The 23,844-nt window shown below is 50.0% G+C and overlaps 1 protein-coding gene across 2 annotated transcripts in view; it reads right to left on the bottom strand.

Annotated features, from left to right (window-relative positions):
- The window catches only part of FAM78B (family with sequence similarity 78 member B), an 88,830-nt gene that overhangs the window by 10,726 nt on the left and 54,260 nt on the right, over window positions 1-23,844 (bottom strand). Inside the window, exon 2 of one of the 2 annotated variants that reach the window (XM_072759570.1) lies at window positions 1,315-2,245. In XM_072759570.1, the coding sequence (XP_072615671.1) occupies window positions 1,723-2,245 (523 nt within the window). In that variant the 3' untranslated portion in view covers window positions 1,315-1,722. Of the gene's footprint in view, window positions 1-1,310; window positions 2,246-23,844 lie in introns of both variants that reach the window. The other variant, XM_025991279.2, reaches the window with a different exon arrangement.

Raw genomic sequence — 23,844 nt, 5'->3', positions numbered from 1 at the left:
ATCCCCTGGGACAAGAACCTGAGAGAAAATAGATTTAATTGCATTTTTGATAAATGTAATAAAAAAAGGTTCTTCTGCTTTTCGTTCTCCATTCTTAGACTCTGGCAGAAGACATCACTGGAGCCAACCATAGGGCTGTGATAATTCCTCTGAACTTCTACTCTTTGGCCTCTGAAATTAGGATGCCAGTATCCATCCATAAAACCCACAATGACATTGTGACAGTTTTATAATTATTTTGCTTGGGGGATTTTGAATGAAGAAACCATACGTGTGTGTGTGTGTGTGTGTGTGTGTGTATCACAATTTGCATGATTGAGAATAAAAGGAAAGGCTCTTTATGGGGTGATGTAAGCTAGAAGAGCTGGAAAAAATCCTTACTATAAAGACTGGAAACTCTTTAAAACTTATGATATTGGCCTGACTAAAGGAAATATGGTCTCTCATCCTTGCTGGTTGGATCTCAGCCATATAGTCTTGCACAATGTGAGCAGCTCAGATTTTCATTAAAGAGCTCTGAAGTTAAGCATTATGAAGCACTTCCTCACAAATGCTCATGCAGTTAAAGTTGAGCTTCTGTGAAACCTGGGCTAAAATAAACATATAGGAAGTACTGGGCCACAAGTACATACATAGGTACTGCTGGCAAATGTGTTGGTCACGCTATCAGCAGCCTGGTGTGTATGCTTGCATGTGTGCATGAATATACATATGTGCATTCTGTACCTTCACATCATTCAGAAGCTGAAAAGACCCCAAAAGAATGAAAATAGTATTCTTATTTGTTAAAATGTTCTTGAAATCCTATGTGGATTCCATGGTTTATAAACAATTATCTTTTTTTTGTAAACTTAGGGCTGGTAATGGGAACAGGATAAGCAGCTGTAAACAAAATCACAAATAAGGTTTCACTAAAAACATGGTGAAGGCCCCAAATACCATAGCTTTTGCAGAATACAGGAACTGTCTATCCAAATACTGTAATTAAGGATACTCGGAACATTAAAAAAAAAAAAAAAAAGGATACTTGGAACAATCAGATTTTGGGAAGAGGTGGGTAGATGGAACCATCGAGGCACCACCTGTCTGTTCACATCAGAACCTTGGACAGTTCCCAGGAGGCTCTAGTTCTCCAAGTGTACCTTTCATTCCACTGAGTATGTTGAAAGTCTGATTGTCTACTAATAAGTTCATAGGTATTAATTTGTAATAACAACATATTCCTTCCTCTCCCCATTCTCTTCACTACCTTTCATTCCACCCCCTTCCCCGAGCACCCTCCCATCAGACAATGGGACTGTCTGTCTTACAAACACCTGGTGTGGATGTTTTCACTCCCACTTCTAATTGGTTGGGAAGCAGCATTTGCCACAGGCACTGTTTAATTTTGTTTCCATCCCCTGCATCTCACAGGAAAGAAATGGTCAATAGTTCAGATAAAAGAATCATCCTGGTCAGCTCCAAAATATGGCTACTTGCATGGTAATCACAGCAAGTCTGTCATATCAGTGATTTCTTTATTCCTAAAAAGAAGGGACTTTTCCTAAGGATTATGGTTCTACCACCCAAGAAGCAGCCCTACTCTTCATAAGTGGCTGCAAAGGCTGGCAAACCAAGAGGTCTGCTTTGGCTCAGAAACTCAGTTTGGCTCCTGCCACCCCTGGCAACCTCACTGCGTGTCATAGCGTCATGTGCTCCACACACAGTCAGGCCAGTCTGCTTCTACTTAGGAGGGATCACAACCAGAGGTGGTCCTCGCTTGGGCCTCCACATGAGGACCTGGGCATCGTTGGCATTGGGTTTCACTAGTGCATTGGGGGGGATGGGTTCCATCCGGCTCAGGATCCGGGGCTGCTCCTGCTGAGTCCTGCCCACCAGCCGGGCCCGTTGCCCCAAGAGCTGAAGAGGGTCCACCTCAATGTCCACCCTCATCCTCCACTTGATGGTCTGTAGAATGATCTTCTCCTTCGTGGTGGTATTCATGGCCACCAGCCAGGTAGTGAAACTTTGGTCCCTCTTGATCCTTGTGAGCAGTGGCACATTGCTGTCACTCACTGGCACTGCCCACGTCACACTTGGGTAGAAGTTGTCATTCATGCTGACGGAGAACCTGGAGATCTTGTTGGTGGGACCAACCAGAGTCACAGTTTCTGTGGTGTTCCCGTACCAAGGGTAGCTCACCCCATCTGAGTCACTGATGGCTTTTACTCTCCCTTCCCTCAAGTCAGGTAGTTCCCAGCTTGACCTGGCAAAGCAGAAGAGATGCACAAGAAAAGAAGAGGCTAAATGAATTTTTCAAAAGCTGGAGAGGTGTCCACCACTTACTAACACAGTCAAATTGGGCAAAATGGGAAGCTCAGAGGGGAATTCAGGTCAGAAGGTTCTATGCTGTGCTGCTCCGAGATTACAGAGGGGCAAATCTAAACAATACAAAGATTAACAAGCAATACTGAAACAAGTTAAATAAAATCGGAGCTCGTCCAACTAGAAACAGGAAGCTCAAAGAGGCATTTGTGAGCCCCACAGAGGCATCAACTAGTTGGGATGGTGTTAACTGTAATCAGCTCTTTAGAGGCATTCCACTGCAAGAACCACTTTCATGCGAATTATGAGTATGTGTAAGGGTTGTTTGTTGGGAAGAGATGGTGACAATTTTAAGTACTTGGAAGGAAATATCAGGTGGAGAGGAGGGCAAAAGGAGACAAAGTCAAGGGTTACAACAGTTTCCCAGGAAATCAGAGTAGTAGGATTTCTACTCAACAAAGAAGATTGCTTAAATTCTAGTCTTAGGGCCATCTAGCACTTGGAAAATAGATGTTGAAACTGATGATACAAGGAGATAACTTAGGTCACCTTGGAAACCACCTCAATGCGGATGTTGTGCAGTAGGCTGGCATACACACTATAATGTGCTGTTCTCCCACTGACTTCAGGTCCAGCCCGGAAGTCCAATTGCTTAGGTTAGCAAACTTGCCATTCTGGATATTTTGCAACTCCTCCTGGCTGCCCCTGACATTAGCGCATGTATTAACCCATGTCTATCCACTCGTGCTCATCATTTATCACCATCACCACCACCACTAGCACCAGCACCATCATCATTGCTGATAACTTATTGAGCACTTGCTTTATTCTAACGGCTGTGCTAAGTACTTTAATTATGTTATCTCAGTTAATATAAAAAGTATTCCACAAGATGAATGAATTTCTATTTCCATTTTACACATGAGAGGATGGAGGTATAAAGATGTTAAGGTCCACATCAGGGGTTCTACAGATTGTGAGAGCTGGAGCTGGGAGTTATCTGACTCCAAAGTCTATGTTTTTGACCACTACACCTTACCACTCCTGAAATGCCCTTTCATGGTTCTGGAGAAAACCCGAGTGAAGGGGACTCAGGCTGTCCAGTGTGCTTGCAGCTCCCAGAGCAGCCACGGGGAGCTGGACTGAACCCAGATAGAAGCAGAAGTTTAGTCAGCTGAGCCTGCCTATTTATTCTCCAAATATCCACTGCTAGGACTGGGAATGACTCTCAGTGACACTGCAGAAGAATTTAATAATTTAAAAAAATGAGATGCTCCATTCATCAGCTACGACGTGGTAGCCTTGTTTGATATAAAGTTTGTCCTCTTAGGAAGTGACAGAAGGTCCTACAGGGCTTTATAAGAATAGCTTAAGAGAGAGCTGCATTGTCAAGTTGATGCTGAAATGTCTCAGCATCCTTGATCATCACACCAGGACATGGAGATACTAACTGCTGCCCCTGGCTCATCCCCACAGCACTCCCTGTGCTAGTCAGCCCCAATCTGAAGAGAAAGGAAGGCAGGGCTGCCTGGGGAGGAGGTGAGCCCACAGCTGCAAGAACCTTTTCTCCTGTCTCCATGCCCTTGGTAACTGCTGGGAGTAACTGCAATGTATCATGATTGGCAGAAATGAAGAAGAGGAAAATGAACTCAAGCAGAAAGTCAGAGAGAGCCCTTTTTGTTGCACATGCTCATTGTAGCCACACTGATGAGTAGCTCCCCAATAATGCCACAGCCGTGTCTTCCTGTACAAAAGGGTGTAAACGTTGTTTGAACAGGAGATAATGACATATGGGTCAGAGGTCGGGTGAGACCCAATCAGCTGATTGGGTTGAGGAAATGGCCAGACTGGAGTCAGCTTGTTGCCCCCAGCCAAAGTGTGAAGACAATTAGTAAGTCACTAGGCATTTACTTTCTGTGTTGCCTCAACTCTGTTCTCCATTTAAGTTACAGTGACCGGGCCTGCTTTGGGTTCCTTTGTGGGACCGGAGGGCAAGTATTCTCAGCAGTGTAAAATTGTACCTGTTCTCCTCTCTTAGACACTGCCAACTATGGCATATTGCATTGGAGAATTTTCTCATTCTGGTTGATTCTGTTTTTGATTCTGTTATAACACTGTCCTTTTCAGGACTGGCTTATCTTGCTGGTTGATGAAGATACTTTGTCTATAGAGTTTTCACAGTTCATATTTTTGTCCCCACCTTCCTGCCTAGAGCTATGTGAGTAGACTTAAGCCTAGGGTTCTAGAGGTCAGTCATGTGAGAAATTTACAAAGCTTAGCTTGGTCCCAGATTTTCTGCAAACAGAGATAATACAGTAAGTGGCACTCTTGTGCCTGTCTTGGGAGAGAAGGAAGATACCCTTTTCTTGGAGGATTCTGTGGAATAGAGAAATTAAACAAGCATCTTAATCATCACATCGAAAACAAAGGCCCCTAGCTGAGTGTAGCTAATGGGCGTGGTGATCTTGGGAGCCTACGTACTCCATCCATCCGCACTGCTGTGACTTCTGACACTGCTCTATTGGGAATCCTTTGGGTCTGAAGCATATTCTCTCCCACAGCCCCAGGGACCAAAGGACTCCATCATTAAGAGAAGGTTTGGTTTTGGAAGTAACAAAAATTGATTATGACTTAAGTCTAGTGAATAGGTTTCTTTTTCAAAAATGCATTTTTGATTTATGAAAAATGGGTACTAATGTGCATTCGAGGTAGTGGTGTTTTTTTGGTCTCCCCCCAAAGAGTTATGCCTATACAATGCATGACTGGTTTATGTAGCTGATAAACTGGCTTTGGTAATGGTTGTCAAAGAAGTCCCTGATAAGTTCCAAGAGTCATAGTACTCTGGAGTCACTCTGTGACCATTTAAGAGGACTACTTTTTTTTTTTTAAGATTTTATTTCTTTATTCATGAGAGACACAGAGAGAGAGAGAGACAGAGAGACAGAGAGAGAGAGAGAGAGAGGGAGAGAGAGAGAGGCAGAGACACAGGCAGAGGGAGAAGCAGGCTCCATGAAGGGAGCACATTGGGCTCAATGTGGGACTTGATCTCGAGTCTCCAGGATCAGGCCCTGGGCTGAAGGCAGCACTAACCTGCGGAGTGACCTGGGCTGCCTACTGCCCTCATTTAAATTCAAGTCCTTGCCATCTCCCACCTGGTCTACTGATAATGGTCCATCACTGCCTTCTCTGTATCCAACCTTGAGCCCTTTCAAATTTTTCTTTTAGCTGCTCTAGTGTTCAAACATGCAGACCATGATTCTGTCCTTTCTACACCTAACACCCTTCAAGGGCTCCTCTATATCGGCATCCCTGGCATCACCCACATGATAAGATTCAATTTTCTTAAAATAAGGCCCTCCATGGTCTGGTCTCCCCACTCCACACACCATGCTGTATTCACCTCTTCCTTTTTTGCTCATGCCATGCCCACTACCTGAAACATTCTTTCCACTGCTAAAGTCTTACTGGCTCTACTTGTCCTTTGAGAATCATTACTTGCATCATCTCCTCCAGGAAGCCTTCTCTTCCATGCTCCCATGGATATATCCAGCTTTTTACAGGTACCAGTTTATATTATAATTATTTGCTTATGTGTCTGTTTTCATTGTTAGATTATGATTTCCTTGAGGCTTGGGATTGTGGCTTATTTTTTTAATCATTAGCATCTAGCACATTGTTGGCATATAGTAAATCTTGATACATTTTTGTTGAAGGAATGAATATTTTCTTTGAATCACTTTCATGCCTATTTACCTGGAGCTTGTATACAACAAGGTGCTTTATCACAGTTTTACCCTTTATATATTCCTTCACCTTAAAAAAACCCTGACATCTACTATTCATGTATTTTATTATTAGAATAGCACCATGCTTAACACTGAAAGTTATTTATCCTTGAGGGGGATACAGACAAGCTACACACAGATAAAAATGAATGAACTGGTGAATATAAATGTATTTAGTGATTGTTTATGCCATCATATACCTACATACAAAAATGGACAACACAGACTTGGAGTGATATGGGACATTGGAGACATGGACATCCACGCAGACTATAGGGGCAGAGCTTTGCTGAGGAAATGGCCTGTGAGCCGTAGGGAGCAAAGAAATGCACACCCTGGTGAGAGGTTCTACTATGGGCAAACGTGTTAGCTGTAAGCATGAACATGGAGTGTCCAGGAAACAGGGGCCACCTGGGAAGAGTAGAGACAAGGCTGAGTGGGCAGAGCAGTGTCAGTCTGTGAAGTAGCCTTAAGTAATGGGCTTAGGCTCTGGGCTTCATCCCAGGGGTGGTGGGACTTTTGAGCAGGAGACCATGTGCCAGGAAGAAGAGTGATGTAAGAAGGAAAATCAGAGGACTAGCAGGAGGGATCCAGGATGTTCAGGAGCTTTTGCGACATTCTGAGTGATCTGTAGTGAGGCTTCCATATAGGCTGGAAGGAACAGAGGAGAGGGGCCATATATTAGAGATACTGCAAAAGTAGATACTCTATGGTAAGTGACTGCCTATCACATAGGATAAAGTAAAACAGTCACGCAGAAGAGCCACGCACAGTTGACTGGTGTGTGTGTGTGTGTGTGTGTGTGTGTGTGTGTGTAATAATTCTCAGAAGTAAGAAGGTGTGGTCTCACTGCCTCCGTCATTCCACAGCCATCCCTGGACCCGCCCACAGTGGTATTTAAGAGTGCAAAATCCTGACTCCTCCATGAGGGTGTGAAGATGGAGTCATGTTTATCTTTGCATCTTTGCCCATGGTGGCATGGGCGTGGATGTATAGCACACACATAACTCCTGCTGCCCCTGTGTCTCATGATCTCATCCTCACCTTCCTTGGCTGATTCTGCTTCAGGTCCCAACCTTTTACCTTTGGAGGGCACCAGGTCTCAGTCTTTGGTCCTCTTCTTTCTATCTACTTATGCTCCCTTGGTGAACCCAGCCTCATGACTGTAAGTACCATCTACATTCTGATGATCTCCAAATTTATATCTCCAGTCCAGATTGCTCTCCTGAGCTCCAGATTCACATACCCCGCTGTCTACCTGCCAACAACTTTGAAATCACTCTTGGCCATACTCACATTCCACGTCCTCTTGACAAATCCTGTTGATGCCATCAAAAATCTATCCACAGTTCAACTCCTGCCCATCCATCACCTCCATTGCCACTACCCTGATCCACGCTACAGCTGTCCCTCCTGGATTGCTGCCCTAGCCTCCTAACTAGTCTCCTTGCTAAAACCTCCGCTCTACTACTCTGGTCTATTTTCAACATGGCAATCACAGTGATCTTGTTAAACAAATGTGAAATTATGTCATTCCTCTGCCCAAAATGATTCCACAGCTCCTAAGCCACTCAGGAAAAGCCCACGTTCTTAGAAGGACCTATGTGACCCTACATGATCTGGCTCTCCATTTCCTCTTGGCTATCAACTTTTCTCACTTTGCCCATTCTGGCTTCTGTGCTGCCCACTGAGCATGCCAGGCAAACTCCCCCCTCACGGGAGTTTGCACTTTCTCTTCATTTTATTTGAAGCATTCTTCTCTCAGTCTCTTCAGGGCTTGCTCTCCCTTGCCTGCCTGCATTATTCCTGGCTCAAGTATCATGTTCTCAGTGCAACCTTTCCTGTCAATCATATTTAAAATCACAACTTTCTGCCCCAGCACTCCCCATCCTCTGACTCTATTTTTCTCCACTGTCTAATACACTGTATTACTTACTTTGCTTATGGTCTCTCTCCTGTCACCCTACTCCCCAGATGTAACCCCGCAGAAGGAATTTCCTGTTTTATTCACTGACATATCTCCAGTGCCTGGAACCATGCCCGGCACATAAAATATCTGTTGAATTATCTGTTGAATAGGTAAGCACTGAAATGATCTTAAGTGAAAGACAGGAAAAGACTGAGTTTCAACGGGGAGGCGTTGCTTTTGTGGAATTGCATAGTTGGGTCTTAGAGCTTAGGAGAAAGTCAGGGTTAAAGGTGTCAATTTGGCAACTATCTGCATGGAGAGGATCAGCTGACCTGATGGTGCTGGTGAGATCACTGGGGATGAAAGAGACACCTTAGGAGGCCCATTCAGATGACAGGAGACAAAGAGGAATCTAAGAAGCAGAAGAGCCAGCAAATGGGGACAACTCACTTCCAAAGTCAAGAGAATTTCAGGAAGTCATTGTTGTCAAAAGCTACATGAACTGAAGAGATTTGTTAGTTATCAAGACAGCAGGGAAGATCTGCTGGTAGAGACCATCCTGTAGGGGGGTGATAGAGGGAATGGACAGGCACAAGAAAAAACTGGAAGTTCAGGTAATTCCTTCAACAAGTTGGGCAACAAAGGGGAGAGGAGAGTGAGGTGGAGAACTGGTTGGGCAGAGTAGCCGAGAAAGGGATTTCTGGAGCCAGGCTGCCTTGGCTTGTAAACCGAGTGCTACCACCTACTGGCTGTGTCAGTTAGGCAAGTCATTTGCCCTCTCTGTACCAGTTCCCCTGTCTACAAAACAGGCACAGTAATAGGATTTACTTGATGTGAGCATTAAGTAAGGTAGTGAGTGCAAAGTATGGAGCATGGTGTATGGCACAAGGAATTGAGATCTGACTTTAGGTATCAGTAAGGAAGAGAGATGGGGGCAGGGTTGGGAAAGAAGGAAACTAACAACCATTGACCTTTCCATTGGCAAGTACCTGACAGCAACCATGTGAGGCAGGGATGATGATTACGCTGGTCACACACAAGGAAAAAAAGCTCAGAGTGAACCATACCAGGGCTTATCGATAGGAAGGGCAGCACCAGGATCTGGGGTCAGGTCTCTCTGACCTCAAAGCCTGCTTTCTCTCCTTCACCAAACATGTGGGAAAGCTCCTTAATCTTAACCTTAAATAAATTCTTGATCTCATTTTTTTTTCTCTTGGAAGTCTTGGCCATGGTGAGTGGAGCATGCATGAACACTGCTCTCAGGGGTTTGGTGTCAGTCTCAAGGTAACAGCTGGCTGGCCTCAGACAGGCTGCTCCGGTCAGCCTCAGGCTCATGTGTAAAATGGGAAGGAAAGTAACTCCAGGCCTCTTCCTTCTCAGAGGTGTTACAAGGATCAAATGGAATGATGGTATGTGGGCAGATACTTTGTAAACTTTAACACGCTAGGTCCACATGAGGTCCTCCTTTCATTCCCCTCCTTCTACAACCCTCTCCTCACAGTGTTAAACACAGCGTTTTCATTTTAGACCATCAGTCATTGACCCAAAGCTCACAGCTAATGGCCTCACCAATGGAGCTAATAATGAACACATCGATTATTGCAACCTTCATGCTTTCTGCATCCCAATCTTTAGAAGAAAAAGGCAAATTTTATTCAAACAAGCTCATGGGAAGCATTTCATTCAAGTAAGTGGTCCCTGGGTTGAGGTCCAGATTCTACCCAGACCCAGCGAGTTCTCCCAGTGCCCATGAGGGGCAGAGCAGCCTCTCTGAAGGAGCCTTGTTTTGCTCTCTCTGAAGCCTTGTGGTCACTGGGGGGAGGGGGGCACAACAGCAGCACTTCTGAGGGCAGAGAGAGGCAAGTGTTCAGAGGCACTGCTGACATGGATGTCTCCTGATTGATGGGTGATTTCAAGCCTGTTTCAAGCTCCCAGGGAAGCCCTGGGATCCAAGATGACACTGCCTCTCAGCCCAGGTGAGAGGAGCCCCTGCTTGGCCCTAAGCTTTGCTTTAAGGGACCCACTCTGGTATCTTCTGGCAATGCCAGTCCACGTTGAGCAAGGGGCCTGTGGGGTTAAGAAGACATGCCCACCTGGAGCCCATGCCCCTCCTTCTGGACCAGTCTAGGTATCTGGGATTTCAGTATTCCCAGCTCAAATGGCCCCAAACATGCCTCCAGGGTTGATGCAGGCCTTTCCCCTGGTCTGTCTTCCTAAGAGCAGTCCACTCCACCTGTGTGAGCCAGAGCTTGGCTGTTTGTTGGGGGTGCGCATGGAGTTTGGACATGTGTGTTAAGCATCCACATGCATATGTGTGATGGTCCGTATCCCTCCAAAGGGTAACAAGCCAGGGTGGGAAGAGGAGTGGGGCCAGCTGGGGGTTGGCTATTCCTTTGCTGCTACACTCCAGCACAGAACTTTGAGGAGTCCAAGAATTTGAAATTTGAACCTCGCTTTCTAGGTGGTTCTAAAGGTGTATCTGTCAAGGTAGGAGGACAGACCTCATGTGATTTAGCATTGCTAGTCTGACTTACGCCCTTTGCTTTCCATTAGTTTACTTAGAATTAAAATTAATATTTAGAAATAAGGCATATGGGCCTATATTTGTGTCCTTGCCTTGGACCTAACAAACGCTTGGGGATGGCCGGGGGGGGGGGGGGGGGGGGGGAGCTGGCGACCCAGAGCTTCAGAACCCCGGACAGCTCCAAACCAGCATTTTCTTTTGGTTTGTATGCTTTTTACTCACATCTGTTCAGTCTTAACATTTACAAAGTACTCTCAGAAATAGCTTTGCACCTACTTCTTACATCAATCTCATGAAGTGGGCATCATTCTACTTTCCACTACACAATAGTGAACTTGCTCAAGGTCACCCAGCTAGCGATGGGCAGAGCTGAGTTGTGAATCCAGGATCTGATTCAAAATCACATGCTTTCCTCACAATGAGTCCCTGGTACTAAATCAGTGGCCCAAAGGCTCTGAAAAATATGATGATAATAGTCATGGGTGATATTAGCTGATAGACGCTCGCTATCACCACACCAGTTGTTAAAATATTGAAATGCCTTTTTAAATAACTGCTAAACAGACACCCTTCAACCTCCCCAAATGCCTCCTCCCTAGGTACCCAGGTTCCTGCCTGGGGGCCTGGATATCTCTGAAATCCACTGACCAAAGGGTTAATGCAGCAAGCAGGACAGGGGACCTCGGAGACCCCGCTCCCGCTCCAAGGCTGGACAGCAGCCCTGATCATAGCACATGCACTGCTCTGGGAGTCTGTGGTCTCCCCACCTCGCTGAGCCTGCTCTTACAGGAAACTGGCTGCTGGGTGAACTTTACTGCACTTTGATGGTGGGAAGGTGCTCCTGTCTTCTCTCTTCATGGCTCAGACCTATGGCCTTACCACTTGAGAATGTGGAAAATTAAAGAGAATGTCATGTCTTTCTGAGGATTCAGGCTTTTCTCCATCTAGGGCTGGGGAGAGCAATGTGCCACGTCCCAGAGAGTCTGTGGCTCAGGGTCACTTCTGACTTGGCAGAGGCAGTGCCCAGCACCTTTGCTTCCCTGAAGCCCCTCCACACGAGAAGCTGAAGTAACAGCCCACGGCGGGTGGGTTAAGGGAGAGGAGAGAAGGAAGAGAAGCCTCTTCCAAGGAGCAGGTGGGGGCGGGGCTCAGGGCTGGGGAGAGGGCTGTGGTGGGAGGTGGGGGAAGAGGAGTTCAAAGTCAATGCCTCATGTCACCTGGTGAGTCCAGACGCCCACGGCCTCTAGGCAGCGTCTCAGCCTGTTCAGACACCAGTCCCAGCCCTGGCCCTGGCATGGGTCCCAATTCTCAGATGGTTTGCACCATGATTACAGAGTAAGTTTTAAAATTAGGTTTTTCCTCATTCTGCACTGTTTATGTCAGACTCCAAGAAGCCTCCCACCTCCTCCTCCGCCCCTTCCTTTCTGACCACATCCTTTTTTCTTGGCACGCAGGGAGGTATTTTTTCCCACAGCAGAAAAGGCAATTTCCAGTGTTTTTAAAGAGGCCTCCGTGTTGGGAGAGGCTCCATGTTTGAGTGAAACGCTTCTCTTGCTGCCACACTCATGTTCTGCTCAGACTGGCTTTCGCTAGCATTGGGGACACCTTCTTATTACCTATTTATCCTTCACTATTTGGAGGTCAGTTTCTCTGGCGGACCCCTAGCCCAGCTGGGTTCTCGGAGGCCTCTGCTGGCTCGTCCATATTTGATAAAGCCTGAAGTCTCAGATCAGTGGCCAGGCTTCTGGGTCATGTGTGAGGATGGGTCTCCTCCAACTACAATTCTGAGCTTCTCGGAGCAAAGCTCCCTTCCTCACAGACGGCTGCAGGCCGGGGCAGCCTGAAATGGCGAATGTCCTCACCTATGTCTGTGTGGCAGGTATGCAGGTGCAGGCTGTGTCCCGAGCCAGCAGGGTGTCTGCTGTGCAGGCACAGGCACTGTGCTAGGCATGGCGGGGGTCTGTGCCCAGCCTCCAGTGCTCACAGCTTCCTTGCACTCAGAGGTTCCTCACCTCCTCCTGTCCTTGGAATGACGGTTTTGCCTCCTACTCTCGAAGGCTGCCCCAGGGATGTAGCCTTGAGTTCATGCTGTGGCTCTAAGACCATCTGGCTGGTTTGCAGGTGCAATGTCCAGAGTTGCCTACAGGTCAGTGTGAGCCCCAACCCTGCCCTGCCTCCTCAGGTCAATGGCAGCCCACCCCTCAGCCTGCTCAGCTCCCGTCCAAAATATGTCACACTCATGATTTGCAACCCTGTTAAAGAACTCATCACTTCCTATTACAGAATAAACACAAACTATTATTATTTTTAAAAGTAGTCTCTATACCAGGCGGGGTTTGAACTTACAACCCGAGATCAAGAATTGCATGCTTCTCCAACTAAGCCAGCCAGGTACCCCAGAATTAATTTTTTTTAAAATGAGAACAAAATAAAGATAAAAGGAAATACCCATAATCTTGTGATCACAGGTAACTACTCTTAACAGTTTGGTGTATCCATCCAATGTCTTTCTTAATTTTAACAAATAATCCATCTGTAGTAGCAAAATCCCAAAATGAGAGGAAGAAAACCTATGTCCACTTTCCCTCTCCTCTTGTCCATCATTTGTCTGGCTTCTAGGGATGAAAGCAGGGGATTCAGTTGACTGCCATGGCTGGAGTGTGTAGCACCCCCACCCACTCCAGCCTCTTCCAGGGCCTTGGGGTGGAGCTCATGGATGGTGCTGTCACATTGAGGCACTCATGATGATGGCTAGTGGGATTTTCAGGGGCTCAAAGGGAAGAAGTCTAATTTCAGAAGAGAGAAGTGCAGTGGGTATTCCTGAGGGATGAGCTGCTCCTCCCAGAACACAGGACCCCACACAGTTGGTTTTCCCGGGGCTCCAAAGACACTGGGGACTCCAGGTGGCTGCCCTGGATCTAAGCTGGGCCTGGATCTCCATTCACTCTCCCCTCTAGGGTTCCACCAGCCTCCTGATTGGGTCTCTGACACCACCTGCAGTGGGGGAGCCGCTGCGGCTCCTGACAAGTGGTTCTGATCTGCCGGTTGCCCTCCTCCAAACTGTGTATTTGGGGCAGAAAGAGACATGGTTTCTACCTCCACCCCACCTGGTCCCAGCCCCAGGCCATGCTTGCTGGGAGCTCCTATGATCTAGAATCCGGCTCCCGTGACAATGACAGGCCTCTGACCCTGTGAGCACCCAAACCCTTGCTTCGCATTTGCTCCTCCTGTTCCGTCACTGATTGGGAGGAGGTGTGGCTTGCTTATTTATTTTTGTGTTATTCAAGTAAGAGTCCTAGTTCAGAATCTTCTGGTGGGTCCCTGGGGGAGGACACCTTGGGGTCCTCCCATTTCCGCAGTCTCAGGAACCGACAGCTTGGCCTGGCATGCTCTGCAGTCTCACTCACTTTTAGCACAGAACATCTGCAGCTTTTATTGTTGTTTATAAAGACACAACTGGTTTTCTGGAGGCTGAATCTAATGATGGCACGTGTCCGACAGAGACGAGGAACACTGAGGCTGGCTGGCGGGGGGCCCAGGCAGCTCCGAGGAGGAGACAACCTCTCCGCCATCCACTCTGACATCTGGACCTAATGCTGATGGAGGCTGGCGCCAGAACCCCGAACTCTTCATATGTGTTGGCCTAGACAGTAGTTGTGATTCCTTCCCATCTGGTTTGGGAACCATCATGGAGGACAGTTCCTCAAGGTCATGATGCACTTGCTAAATCTTCCCCAAGATGAATAGGAAGTCACTAGATATTTACAACTAAATGAATGCATGGGGACACCTGGGTGGTTCAGGTTGGGCATCTGCCTTTGGTTCAGGGTGTGATCCCGGGGTCCCTGGATTGGGTCCTGTGTTGGGCTTCCTGCAGGGAGCCTGCTTCTCCCTCCTGCCTGTGTCTCTGCCTCTCTCTCTGTGTCTCTCATGAATAAATAAAATCTTAAAAAAAAAAAAAAAAAGAATGAATGAACGGATGAACCAGAGCAGGGCTCCCAGGCATACGTGTCTGAGCAGGAGTTCAGGGGCACCACCAACTCCAGAGCTGTCTGAGCCTCACTGACTCCAGCCTGGGAAAGAGCTGAAAGAGCCACTTCCCAGTCCGCCCACCCCATCTGCTAGCCCAACAGACCAGTCCACAGGGCTCAGGCTGCTTTAGGGGTTAGACCTGGAGAGGTAGCTAGAAAGGCCAACTGACCAAGAGGGAGGCTGACAGATGCTGGTCTGGGCCACCAAGCCAAGGGTGGGACTCAGGAGTGACCCAAGGGTATGGGTACCAGGAGTGGGGGTGTCAATGCAGGGTCTGGGGTGCAACCTCCTTGGCCTCAGCACTCTTATGGGGCATAGAGGCTGGAAACTAGAAAATTAAGTCAAAGATATTGGAACCCAAGCAAGACCAAAGGAGCCAGACTGAGCACAACAGCGATGGTGACAAGTTAGGAATCAAGGCAGACAGAGGGGACTCTCAAAAGTATTACTCATACTGCTATTCCCTGCGAGAGTGGCGGCTATTTACCGGGGGCTTCCTGTGCGCCAAGCTCTCTACTAAATACTTGATTCGGCAACCTCAGAGCAGGCCCAGGTTACTCCCCTCGACTTTTTTTTTCTTCAACTAGGGGACTGTGGCTCAGCTCAAATCATTGGGCAAAGTCACAAAGCCAAGCAGGCAGCCGACCTCATCCGACCCCGACTCTCCAGCACCTGTGCCCATTTGCAGCTCAGAACCAAAGGCTGTTGTTGGCAGCTGGTACTGAGCTGAGTGCCCTAACCTGCTTCCCTCCCCCCACCATCCCAAGGCACTGGTTCTCTGTACAGATGACACCACAGCTGAGGCAGGTCCCTGGGAGCGGGGTGGGGGGTGGGACGTGGTGGCAGGGGGACAAGACTCTGCAAGGTGCTGCTAGGAGCTGTCCTCTCTCGCTGGCACAGGGCCGACGAGGAACCTGTGCCCTTTCTCCCAGCTGCTGCTGCTGCTTCACAGAGGTCCCAGTTCTCCCGGGGTAACCCCCAAGCAGAGGTGGGGGGGAAGGGTGCGGCACTGGCCAGGCCCCTGGAACTACTCAGGGGAGGGAGGCAGACGCCGGGGAAGGGACGAGGCTGAGGATGGAAGCAGCGTGCCCTAGCACCACAGACTCTTAAAACCAGTTTATTGTTTTCATTAACTTTCCGCTGCATGTTCCTCACGCGCCACATTTCACTGCACGCCGAGCAGGGCAGCAGATGTGGGGACCAGCCACGTGGGGGGCAGACGGCACGAGGCTGCGACAGCTCAGTGTGTGTCCCGGTGGCAGGGCCATGAAAATGCTTTATTAGGCAGGCCCCTGCTTAGCACACAGAAGGGGGGCCCGTCTGCCGGGCAGTGGACGTGGACACATTTTGTGAGCGCCGAGGAACTCACGGAGGTGTTACCCACCTGCAGGGGCGGAGAGACGCCCAAACGCCTGCTCAGGTGCGCGCGGCCAGGCGGGGTGCCCCTCAGCCAGCAGCCAGGTACGTGCTTCACACACCTGTTCTCGCTTGGCCTGTCACAACGCTGCCGGATGGCCGCGATTAGCCACACTGTTGTGCAAAGGAGGAAACTGAGCCACAGAGAGATGGGGTCACGCCGGGGAATCAGGCGGCCGGGAGACCATGGAGCCAGGATTCACACCCCAGTCGCCTCTGTGGCCTGAATTGAGGCACTGAGCTCTCCAGAGATGCAAGGAGACGACCATTTCTCACACTCCTACTATGCCTGCCATGCTCGGTACTTTCTGAGTCAGCAACTCACGTGGTCCTCTTAACCTCCTCGTCAAGGAGGCGTCGGTAGCCCTGACTTTCGAAGTGGGTGACCCAGGCTGAGAAGTTAGGTAACTTGTCTGTATTGTCCCCATTGGGAAGTGGCAGGGCTGGGGTTTAAACCCAGAGAGACCCCCACACTCTTTCCCTCTAAACTGGGTGCCTCCCTCTTGACCCTGCTTTCAATTTAAAAAAGTCACATTATTTATCTGCTCTCGACACCCTTCCATCCACTCTCCTTGTTAATCGATTAAATCCTTTAACACATAATTTGTGAAGCCCTTCTGTGTCCAAGGCAATAAGGGGGCAAGGAGGGGACCCAGCGCTGGCTGTGGCCTGGCTCCGGCCAGGTAAGCCGTACATGAATGACCTCGATGCAAAGAGGAAGGTGAGTAGTGTGCTCGGGCCAGAGAACTTTCTGGCGTGCTGGGGATGCCAGAGGACACCTGTTCCTTAGTATTTTAGTCTTTTTGATGCTATTGTAAAATGGACTGTTTTCCTAATTTCCTTTTCAGAGCGTTTGATACTCATGCACAGAAACACAGCAGATTTAGGGAGCGCGTGTGTCTGCTGTCGTTGTGTCCTGCGCTCTGGGGAGGGTGGCTCTGAAGTCAGCCTCCCTGCAATGTGGGGTCCAGGCTGCAGATGATTTGAGCCAGTGCTGCTCGAGCTGCTGGTCACCCCCATCAAACACTCAGGGGACTGGCTCTTGCCCCTGGATGGATCACCTCTGCTCTGAAGATTCTGGCGTCAGCCTGAGAGCCAGCAGGGGAGGTGACTCACAACAGAAACCTCTGGAACCTCACACGCTTTAGATGTTAAGTTGGAATCCGGAGCTTCATGACCCTTCCTGTCTTTGGGAGGCCGACAGAGCTGTGTGAACCAGAAGGAGCCACGGCGTCACACCCACACGCCGTGCTCCACTTTGGCCTCATTCTCTTTCCAGGGGAATCTCCCCTCTGCAGACCCTGCTGGTGGCGCACACCAAGCATTGGACTTGACGTCAGAAGATCCGGGCCTGCATCCCGGTCTGTCAACTCAGCTGTACAACCCCCATGAGATACGCCCTGGCTCCCCTCGGCCTGCGCTGCCTGAACAGTGAAATGCAGACAGTAATGCCTGAGCCATTGTGTGGGTGACACAGGAAGTATGCAGAATGCTAGGTTTTATGCCCATTACAATTTCGGGGCTTCATCGAGTGACACCTAGCTGTGGCCAAGCCATTTCCACCCCACAGTCCTCTGGGACGTGCTTCTTGACTATCCCACCTCACCTGACTTCTGGAGGGCTCTGTCACCGTTTCCCATAGCACCGAGCCACCCAGATGGACGGGCAGAGGAAGCATCCAGAGTGCCCAGGGGGCTGGGAAGTGGGCCAGGAAGTAGGCCAGGGCTCCATGGAGGGGCTCATGTTGCCCACGTCCCTGTGGCAGGGGTGGCCTTGCCCTCCAGGTGTCTGAGGGATACTTGGAATTTCACAGGTATGCCTGGGACTCTGCAGGAGGGAGCGTGCTGGGAGGCATGGAGCTGATTGAACAGCAGCTTTTCTTTATGGGCTGGAGCCCTGTGGTCAACAGTGCTGCGTGGACTCAGCGAGACCCAGCTCATACCGCTCCTGAGCCACAGTGAGGCTCTCCGTCCTCCTGGGGGCAAGTGTAAAGCCAAACAGCAGAGGCAGGGAAGGAGGGCCAAACAGGAAGCTGGTAATAGCCACTTGCAGAAGTAGCTCTTTCTAAATACAAAGGTTCGTACCAAGGTCAGTTATACAAGGCTCCTCCTGCCCCTCCCAGGCCCTGCCATTCCCAGTGCCCACTCTCTGACCTTGTGCACTCATGTGGGTTGAAGGATGTCAACACGAAAACTGAGCAACAGAAAATCCTATCCCGAATGCGCCACTTCTCAGAGCTCCTGAGCTCACAACCCTGTAGATAACGCTCGCTCCACTTTCCAAGCCAGGGTCACACAACCATCTGCCCATTCACCGATACGTGAGTCAGCCCAGCCCCTGGACAGGCACAGCAATGCCCAGCCACGGAAACTGACCCCTTATTCAACAGGAAGATTGGCCTGAAAAAGTCAGTCCCAGGGGAAGTACATGCCATGAGCCAAAGAAGGAGGCCACGTGAATGATGACAACAGGACAACAGCTTCCCAGCATCACAGGTTAAGTCCATCCTTCTACGGCTACACCTAGCCCCACCGAAGGGCATGTCACCCCAATCAAAATCAATAATAAAGAAAAACCACCTCAAAGATATGGCTCATTTTAAATCAGTGCCCTGATTTCTGCAGCACCGCCATGTGCCTGGCACGGTCCTCGGTGCAGGGGTCACCCAGACTTAAGGCAGGGATGCTGACCCCAAGGCCACGTCGACATTACTTGAGGAGGTCAGGTTTCGAGGCAGATCACTTAGATACACTGTGGGATATTTGGGGACAAAGATATGTCATCCTAGGGGAGGTAGGAGAAGCGTGAAGGCCAGCTGGGGAGAGGAGCAGGTGGCGACTGCAATGACAGCCAGCGCTGATTGAGGGCTTGCTCTGTGCAGGCGTCTGTTCCAGCACTTCGCACGCATTCACTTGTTCATCCTCACAACCACCCAGTGAGGTTGGAAGTAGCACTGTCCTGTTTTAAATGGACCTGAGGTTCGGGAGGTGAACGAACAAGACTGGGGTAATGCGGGATTTGAACACATCCGCATGGAATCCTAGATGAAGAATGAGTGGCAGAGGAGGGAGCAGCATGAGTGGTGGCCTCAAGGTGTGGCCTGGGCACAGAGGGCACAGAAAGTAGCCTCTGAATGACTTGAGCATAAAATTGGGCCAAGAGTGAAGGAAGATGGGTGGCTCAGTCGGCTAAACATCAGAGTCTTGATTTTGGCTCAGGTGATGAGCTCAGGGTGCTGGGATCGAGCCCTGCATTGGGCTGTGCCCTCAAGTCTGCCTGAGATTCTCTCTCTCCCTCTCCCTCTGCCCCTCCACCAGCTTGTGCTCTCTCGCTGTCTCTAAATTCTTTTACCAAAAAAAAAAAAAAAGTGTGAGGGAAGACGGAGTGGGAGGGGAGGGGTGGCCTTGCCCACCCGTCTACAGCGGTATGGTCAGGTTGATGCAAGGACGTGGGCTCTCGAGCATAATTCTCAGTGGACCCCCACCTCCTGCTGCCACGGGGATGCTCCACAAATGTTTGGCGACTGACCCGATGGGAAGATCATCGTAGCCAAGTACTGGCTTAGCACTTCACCAAATACTCCTCAATGAGCTCACTTAATCCTCACTCTAATCCAATGAAGTTGATATGGTATGTTCTCCATTTTACAGCCAAGGAAACCAAAACTCAGAGAGGTTAAATGATTTTTTTTAAGGTCCCACAGCAAATAAGTGGATGAGATGAGACCGGTCCCGAACCTCCATCTGCATTCTGCACGTTGCCTACCTCAGTTCTCACTGAGGCAGGATAGCTGGAGAACCCAGAAACTGGGGTTAACGTGGGTGAGCTACCATTTTTCTGAAACACAGAAAGGGCGGGAGGCTTACGTACCAAGATTCTATGTTTCTGATGAATTTTCCAGAACCCTGGCTCTCGGGGAGACTATCTGTCCAAACTGCCTGTAATACGCTTAGTAAACATGAGCCAGAAATAATTAGGTAATAAGCTGCCATCAGTGCTAATTATCTGTGCCAGGGGAGGCGAGCACTGGTGTGGAGAATAAAGAGCAGTGAGAAAAACGTCCCCGTGATTGGGGGCACATGGCCCTGCACCTCCTCCCAGTAGGGGATCCTGGGCAGGTCGCCCTGGGTGCAGCCTGTGCTCCCAAACCTGCCTGCGGTTCTCAACCATCCCCAGCAGGAACCCCTGTAAAGGGACCCCTCCGGGTGGTCAGTGCTCTCCCCGGCCCTCTCCCCTCTCCCACCCTCCCGTCCTGTAGACCCTCCATTGTGGACTCACTCCTGGTTCTCTGCCTATTGGCTGCCTGTTGGTCTTTGAGCTTCAGGCTTCCTTCAGCCTGTCATCCAGGACACAGACCTAAGTGTTCCTCAGCTGCGAGCCAGCCTTGCCCACCTGGAAACCCAGTCCTGGCCCTTGGAGCCTCCAGGGAAGGGCTCCCCAAAGGGTGTTCTGTGTAGGCAGCACAGCTTTGACTACACACCCAACTCCCCAAACATACTGCCTTCAATTTGATGCCGTCTATCTGATTATTTTTGCAGGATAAGGTGAGAGTGAAGAGGCCCTGAGGAATGTCACTCTTATCCACATTTTTGACAAATGAAGAAATAAGTAACTTGAATCCTCCAACGATGCCCACTTTGCAGATGAGCACGTTGGATCTTAGAGATCTTCCACCTTGCCCCTAAGCAGCCATGCTAAGATTAAAGCTGGACCTCTCCGAGCCCCAAACCTATGCTCCTTCAAGTCCACTTGCAAACTTCCGCTGGAGCTAAGAATATGCCAGGAAATAAACATACGGGGGCAGCTATTCATTAAAGGAGCCTTGCAAAGAAGCACTTTTGGAACAGAAAACGGTTGATGTAACAGATAAATGAGTACCCATTTGTTTTTCCTATTTTACAAGTTTCTTTAAAAATAGATATCCAGTTTCTTAAAGTGGGGCACGTCAGTTTGTAGGGAAAGACCCAGAAGAGGTATTGGGCGTGAAGGGGTGGTAGGAACACACAGCTAGGTGGTGCCTCAAGTCCAGTTGCACCTGGCGGTTGTGAACGGCAGCACAAACATGCAGATGGTCATAAATCCTAATTTTTATGCAGGTATCCCAAGTACCTGCCCTTCCCATTACTTTTACCAAGAAAAAAGGGGTCTGATCGTTCCCTTCTTTCCTGAGCCAAAAGCAGACGGAGAATCAAAATATCATGACATGCCAGGCCCTGTATGACCCCCACTTTAAAGCAAAGGGCTTTCTTTTACATTAATGGTCTTTCTGTCCCTTCTCACGTGTAAAGGCTCTAAGACATCAAGCCTGCACTGAATTAACAGAGGACAAACACGAGAGGAAAGTGTGTCAGAGCAATTCCTTGAGAAAAAAAGGCAATCTTGTTCAGCAGAGACTTCTCAGGGGCCGGGAATTGGCAGGCAAGGGGGGTCACAGGGAAAGTGTTCTTTATTATTTTTTTAAAGAAAGGAACAAAATTAGCAGAGTAGATGAGGCAGTGGAGGTAAAACAGGCATTGATTTTTAGGGAAGAATTGATGCCTCTTGATTGGCTGGGATGATACAGGGACAGGGCTGCTGGGAGGGAAGACTGCTGGTCCTGGGAACAGTGGCAACTCCCTGGGGAGGGCAGGGAGCATGGGGTGGGGGGGTGCACAGGGAACAGAGGTGGGGGGCTTGGGGGGTGGGGGGACCACAGGGAACAGGAAGGAGTATGGGGGATGGAGGTGCACAGGGAACAGAGGTAGGGAAAGGGGGAGCAAGGAGGGCCACAGGAAAGGGGGGCCTGGGAGGTGAGGGGAGAGGTGTTCAGGGAATGTGAACGTGTGTGTGTGTGTGTGTGTGTGTGTGTATGTGTGTGTGTGTTGAGGCCACACTTCAGAGCCAGAGGTTGGGAGGAAGCAGAGGTTGGGATCAGGGCTAACCTCACACAGGAAGCTCTGAATGCAGCCCCAGAGAAGCAGCTTTCCGGGGCGGGAGGGGGGGTGGGTTGGACAGTGCCGAGGCAAGGGCCTGCGGTCACAGCCAAAAGACGGTGGCCCCCGAAGAGCAGGAACAGGAGTGCAGGGGATCCAAGTCACGTGGGCCCCGATGGAGGGGGAAGCTGCAGCCAGGAGCTGGGGGACCCAGAAGCAGAAGACCCCCACCCTGCTCTGGAGGGAAGATGCGACCTGCGCTCCTTGAAGGAGGCCGCCCCCAGGCTGCGGCGGGTCTTCTTCCCGGGCAAAGCATGTGCCATGTGGGCACCTGCACTCCAAAAGCGGCAAGGTGGCCATGCAGCCCCGGGGCTCAGGTGCATCCGGCCCCGCGCTCTCTCGTGCTGTTGGGACAGACTCCCTTCTGCTCCAGTCTGTACCCTCCTTAGAAGGCGGACCGTGCTGGCGTGTCCCGCAGTTGTGGGGACAGGATGCGCCCTACTACTTCTGCAGGTGAACATGTTGGCCCCGTACGGATGCTGCCGTGAATCAGAATGGCTACGTATTCTGGAGGGAACCCTAGAGCTGCAGAGGCTGACGTGTGCAGGAGGGGGCCCAGACGAGACTTCTGTTGTAGTGACAGCCAGAAGGACAGCAGGATTACTTGCTGTGGTTTCCATACTATTCCATGGCACAGAGTGTAGAGCTTTTGATGCACTTAATCCCCATGGCTACCCTTCTGCACAGTGGATATTATTAGATCCATTTAATATAGAAGGACACGAGCACTAATACCACTTGTCCAAGGTGACACATCAGAGGTGGCCAAACTGGCAGGTGCTCTGACCCTTCAGAGCCTCCTGCCCATCTTCATCAGGCATGGTGAGCTCCAGCCCTCTGCACGTGCCCTGGCGTGGCCCCGCAGGAGCTAGCTGGCTGGCACATTTCCCCTTCCCCAGAGGGCTTGCCCAGGCCCCATGTGCAGGCGGCTTCCCTGGGGGGTAGCTTCCTTTCCTTTGAGAATGAACGACTCGATGACAGGCCCTCCTACTGACCCAGTCCCACAAGAGGTGGTGAAGCCAGGCCGGAAGGACCTGGGTAGAGGCACGTCCAGGCATCACAAGCACTGGTGCAGCCTGTGGTGTGGGCGCGGCTGGGGGCATGGGCGCACCTCCTAGCTTCCTGCTGCTGCTGCAGGGCTGTCAGAGCCACCAGGGTAGGGGAGGTTAGGGACTGCACTGATAGGAAGGCAACCACCACCGTTTTCCAGCGGAGCTACACAGCCTGGACCTCCACGCACTGTCAGGGGTTTCCCTGCCCCTGGCCCAGAGCTCCTGAGCCGCCCTAGGGCCCTTCAGGCTCCCCAGTCATGCCCCTCCCCACCCCTACCCAAAAGGAGGAAATGAGCAGGGAACTGCCCAAGTGGTAGATATGGTGCACAGACCCCCCTGAGGGGACAGTCTCTGGGGCTGGAGTAGGGGAGCATATTCGGACCCATTTAGGGGGGGCAACACTCCCCCAGCAGAGAGGAGTGAGATGCTAACTCCTGAGGACCAGTGACAGTTAGAATAAACACAGAGATGATCAGACCCTAAATGCAGCAAGCTGCAGACAGAAATGTAATTCCCCAGCTGGGAATGGTAACACCTAAAAATACGGAGCTGTGGTTCTCGCAGGAATGCTCAGCGGCCCACGTTCAATCGAGAATGGCTTCTGGATTATGGGTTAGAGTAAATAAAGAAGATCATCTAAGTAACATAACCATAGGTTTTTAGCTTAAAATGACATCTGGTACCAACATATTGTCTATCTCCAAGAAACTCAAATTGCCAGCCGTCCTGGGAGCCTCTGCTGCTCTCAGCAAGTTTTCATCCTGAGTCGATCTGGCGGGTAGGAAGGGCTCAAGTTTGGACCTTCCAGTCCCCCTTTGGGCCCTCGAGTCTCTGCGGTGACTCGGAAGCC

The sequence above is a fragment of the Vulpes vulpes genome, chromosome 5, assembly GCF_048418805.1.
Source record: "Vulpes vulpes isolate BD-2025 chromosome 5, VulVul3, whole genome shotgun sequence".
Classification (NCBI taxonomy): Eukaryota; Metazoa; Chordata; class Mammalia; order Carnivora; family Canidae; genus Vulpes; species Vulpes vulpes.
Note: the sequence above shows the minus strand (reverse complement) of the source record. Positions and strands in the feature narration are given on the sequence as shown.